The sequence below is a fragment of the Patiria miniata genome, unplaced genomic scaffold (genome assembly GCF_015706575.1).
Source record: "Patiria miniata isolate m_02_andy unplaced genomic scaffold, ASM1570657v1 HiC_scaffold_27, whole genome shotgun sequence".
Taxonomy (NCBI): domain Eukaryota; kingdom Metazoa; phylum Echinodermata; class Asteroidea; order Valvatida; family Asterinidae; genus Patiria; species Patiria miniata.
Genome location: NW_024037066.1, coordinates 8918649 through 8923848, shown reverse-complemented (window position 1 = coordinate 8923848; position 5200 = coordinate 8918649). Strand labels below are relative to the sequence as shown.

Here is a 5200-nt window from a genome sequence, read left to right as displayed (position 1 = left end):
CCAACAGCCACACCCCCTTTGGAAAAACCTGGATCCGCCCATGAAATGTCTATCAAAACCCGCTTTAATCAATACCATTTGTGGAAAAAAAACAAGAGGATATAAACTTTAAAATGCACGAGGCAATTCGAGACTAATGATCTACAGGGTCAAACATTCTAGCCAAGGAAATTAAACTATGCATTTTCGATGTGAAAACAATGTTGTACATTAAAAACTGATATCTTAAGTAAGTAACAAAAAACGTCGAGGAAAACACTCGATTAAAATTGCATGGAGGTCAGACGGACAAGATTTCTGATTGAATTCTGATTAGACAACATGATATTTTCACCTGCAGCCTACACACTATGTTGGTAACCATCCAATTAGTGAAACTACGAACATTGCGTCATTGCTGGTAGCCAAATGGACTTATAAAAAGCCTAACACCGGTCAGCGATTTCAGAATTGTGGACGAAAATTCCGACGACTAATCAAATCACGGGATAGATGCGCGCGAGTGTTCTCAGCACATTCAACAGAATTTTGTCAGCTTCTTCGTTTTCAGAATTATTCACATCCATTGACCTATCGAACTCAGAAGCTAAAGTCAATGATTCGTTTACGCTCTTCTCTGCCCTAAAACGCAATCATTGAGCTGATATAATCAGGGAGAGTTGTATAAAGTCAATGCATTTGTCATATTCAATTTACTGTTTTTATTGACTGTTTACTGATTCCCATTTCGCTATTCAGCCATTGTATTTCGGCAGCGTTTAGTCCTGTAATCTCGGTGTTAATTTGGAGCAGATTATCACGTGAGTTTACTACACTTGCGCAATTCGCTTGACCGGAGAAGATTTCAGCTTTAATTGGTAAAACTACACTTCACAGTTTGACAAGCTCCACAATGGCAACAACCTCTGACAACGGGGCATTCTCGATGACAACTGAGATGACTGAATACATGGCAACAAAGTTATCTGATTGGTTCATAGACAACGGCCCACTTAACAGCACAATGGACCCTGATTACCAATCTATGTACCATCTCCCTGATATTAATGGTAGTGATTACCTTCTCAACACCACTTTCTGGTTCGATTTAAGCACTGAGGAGCCAACACCCATTCCACTACCAGGCAGAGCTTCCCTGATTGAAATCATCATACGCGTGGTCAGTCTGATTATCACCCTCTTCGGCAACGCCTTAGTGCTGTACACCTACGCCACAACGAAAAATCTTCGTACATACACCAACTATTACATCGTGGGTTTGGCAGTGGCTGATTTCTTCTCTGGGGGCGTCCTACAAATTATAATCTTCTACCATTCTTTTCTTGGTTACTGGCCCTTCACCGAGGTCGCCTGCACCTGCATGACCTTCATCTCTCACGTTTTCCTCCAGGCCACTTTCTTGATGACGGTGGTGATTTGCTACGATAGGTTTAGGGCTCTCAACATGCCCCTCAAGCACTTGAAGGATAAGACCATGCGCCATGCGTGTTTCCTGATATCCCTTGCCTACATCATCCCGGTACTGCTCTGGACGCCGATCATTGTGGTGTTCCCGTACGTCGGGTTGGCCACACGGATACGTCCCCCGCTGTGCACCGGTCCCTACGCGCTCCACCCTCCCCTACTCATTTTCACAATCCTGGTCCTTTCCTGGATCCCGATGCTGGTGACCTCTGTCCTGTATGCCTTCGTCTATAGTGCCGTCATTCGCAGGGGGGTCAACAAGAAGAGAGGCATCGGCGAGGAGGCCAGCTCCAACAATAAAACCGAGAGTCGCTTGGCCAGTCTCCGTGCAACGCGCACCTTGACGTACATCATGATCACCATGGTTGTGACGGCACTACCGTGGTCCATCTTCGCGCTCTGGGCCGCCATTGATCCCTACACTTTGCCGATCAGAGGCCATTCATTTGATGTAAGTGGTTTTAATTTAGGGTTTGTCCTGACACAGACTTAACCCTAAACGGGCCGGGGGCGGAATCCGCCCCCGCCAACTTTTTCCGCGATAGCCTAAATTTTTTTTTTTTTCGCGACCCAAGCTGTTATGACTTTTTAGCCTCGAGCCTTGCGCATCTTTTGATACCAAAACATAGTGATTTCTACACTTTTCCTCGAAGGGGCCGAACATTGGAAGGAAGTGGTTTCATTTCATTTTGGGGGTTTGTCGACTTCAATTTCACTAAGTGTTGTTGTCGAGTCCATCAGAAGTTCATCATAAGTTCGGCCACAAGTATATCACAATAACAAGTACTTGATGACTTGTGATGGTCTTGTTGGACTTGTGAGGGCCTTTGATCGGTCCCTATGCATTTCGACGTTGTACTGCCGAACGTGGCGCCGACGCAACGTTGACGATCGGCCTTATTTTGACGACAGCTTTCGAAAGTTGAACTGACGTTGGTATTTACATGTAGTTTCGAAGATGGCTATCAGTATTTATGACGTCGGCACCGGCCTGCCAACGCTGTGCCGACGTGAGTGAGCGGTACACAATTGGACGTCGGTCCGCCAACGTTGTAACAACGTTGGCAATCGGTTTGCATTGTAACGCTTTCTTGCCAACGTTTTACTGACGTTGCTTAATTCGACGTTGGTCTTCCAACCTATTATGACGACGTTGACGATTGGTTTGTACTTTGACATCGGCCTTTCAACGTTGTACTGAAGTTGGTATCTCAATATTGGAGGTTAACCTTCAAACATGATGCCAACGTTGATGTTGGATGTCGACCCGCCCACGTTGTTTCAACGTTGACGACGGGTATGCACTTTGACGTCGGCCTGCCAACATTGTCCTCGCGATGGTGAACAGTATGTATTTTGATTTCGGCCTGCCAACGTGTTGTTTCTATATACATGTATATAGCGAGCACCCTTTTTTAAGCATAAGCGAGGACTTAACCCTAAAAAGGCCGGGCTATTTTGACCATCTCTCAGCCGGAGGGGGGCACGGATTCCGCCCCCCCCCTCTTAGATCTCGGCCATCGAGCGACGAAAAATGATGAAACTCGGTACATGCACTTAACAATTTATCATGAACATACCAAGAAATGTCATGACTATAGGTCAAAGTGTTTTGGAATTAAGGGTAATTCATTATTCACATGCATTCTGCTGTGTTTTCTTGTATATGGGGACATGCAGTTTTCACAGCGCATGGCGCCGGAAAATTGTTCACTGCGCGGCAACCCGTTATCCGATTTTTATGTTTTTGGTATCAAAAGATGCGCAAGGCTCGATGCTAAAAAGTCATAACAGCTCGGGTTGCGAGAAATTTTTTTTCAAGGCTATTGCGGAAAAGGTCGAGGGGGGGGGGCGGATTCCGCCCCCTGCCCCTTTAGGGTTAAAGTGTGTATCGTTGATCTGCCTGCGTCCGTGTTCACTAAATATTGGCGAAAAGATTGGAAATTACCAACCTTTCACCAGGGCGGCGGGAAAAGGGGGGGGGGGCGAGGGGCCAATACCCTTGACCGTGACAAGATAGCAATATTACACCCCCACTTTGACCGATTAACGATTAAAGATATAGTCCATCATTTGTAATTTGTGTATTTTGTTCGTTTGAAGCAACAAAAGTGTTCAAAATCTAATGAAGGATACTGAACAACTAACCTGATGAAGTTTCAGCTCAGTTTCAGCTGTATATTCCGAGAAAAACAGCGTTCTAGGATCTCAATTTCAAATCAAAAGTTGCTGAATCATGTTTTGAATTGGGCCTGAATTCAGCGTCCGAGAGGCGTTCTCACTGAGCCGATTGCAGCTATACGCGATGTCGCGCACTGATCCCACGAATTATAGCAACCGTGGGCACGTGTGCGTCGAGCCAATGCTTGCGCGCGCTTCGCCGAATAACAAAACGAACTTCTAATTTAAATTTTCCTACGGTGCGTCTTAAGACGAACCGTTGGAAAGGCCTTCTTTCGTTGATTACTTCAAAATGACAGCTTGCCAGAAAGAATAATTTCACAGGGAGTTAAGTCCCCTTACTATCTTTCAACCAAGTATGTTTTTCAACAATAATTACGCCAGTTACTTTTCGGATGGCTGCAAATGATGGACTATAGCTTTAAGCTGTTGAGGGCATATTGTCTCCTTTCATGCCTGAAAAAAAATGGGTCGGACATAATCGGCCGACGTTGCCGATCGAAGGTATTTTGATGTCGGTCTTCAACGTTATGCACTGACATTCTTTGTGTGTTAGCGCACTGCAGACGTCGTGTCGACCTTTGCGATCGGTATACATGTTGACGTCGGCACGTCCATGTTATGTCGACGATGGTGAACGGTAGGTATTAATATTGAAGTAGACTAGGACAACTGGGGGCGCTGCGCGTAGTTATAATATACAAATATTGAGTGGCTCAGCGTGGAATTGGAGGAATATTATCGCAAGGTAAAATCTGGACTTTTCCATTTCACGAGGCGAAGCCGAGTGAAATGGAAAAGTTTTACCGAGCGATAATATTCCTCCCATTTCACAATTTAAAGCCACTCAATATTTGTTTTATATAACTGACATATAGATCCTTGTCATTTGATATATTTGAACTTTTATTTCAATACAAAACTGGATGGAAATGTATTTCTCTCTTCCAAACCACCCCTTCACGAAAATGTTTGAACCCAACGCTGTAGCGCTGGCTCTTTGGAACAATACGCGCTTCGCGCAACGCTGAACGCGCACACCAGCATGCAATTGCACCATAGAGCTATATTAAATTACTAGAGCACTAACTTCGTGTACAAAGTAATGCCTGCTGGGCGCATCCATGTTTGTGCACAAACACATGGAAAACTCAAAATTTTGTACGGCTTATGTACAGCTATTTGCATATCTGCGTTTGTATTCTATGCGTTACCGAAGCGGATACGCCCAAAACCGAAACGCACGATCAGCAAACGAGCGTCTCATTTTGCTCTACGCAAACAGCGCAACTTGTGCGCGTATTCGCTGCAGATAATTCATCCATTTCACGAAAGTTGCGATGTGTTGAACGCGTCGTAAGTTCCTTTACAACGGCTTAAAACACGTCGCAAGCTACGACGTGTCTAGTGGTCGTCGCAAAATAAGGAGAGTCAATTTTTAGCCAGTTTTGTGCCATAAACATTACATAAACTAGATTATAATACCGAGGCAAGGTGTGTAAAGTTGTGAATAGAAAATTCATTGAATAATTATGCGATAATATTACATTATCGC

General features: G+C 44.6%; 1 protein-coding gene across 1 annotated transcript; it reads left to right on the top strand.

The window, feature by feature from the left end:
• The first annotated feature begins 490 nt into the window (after positions 1 to 490).
• Positions 491 to 1957, top strand: LOC119734592 (muscarinic acetylcholine receptor M5-like). The gene has a single exon (XM_038208127.1). It carries the CDS (start codon positions 893 to 895, stop codon positions 1955 to 1957), a length of 1065 nt encoding a protein of 354 aa, XP_038064055.1. The 5' UTR covers positions 491 to 892.
• Positions 1958 to 5200: the final 3243 nt, after the last annotated feature.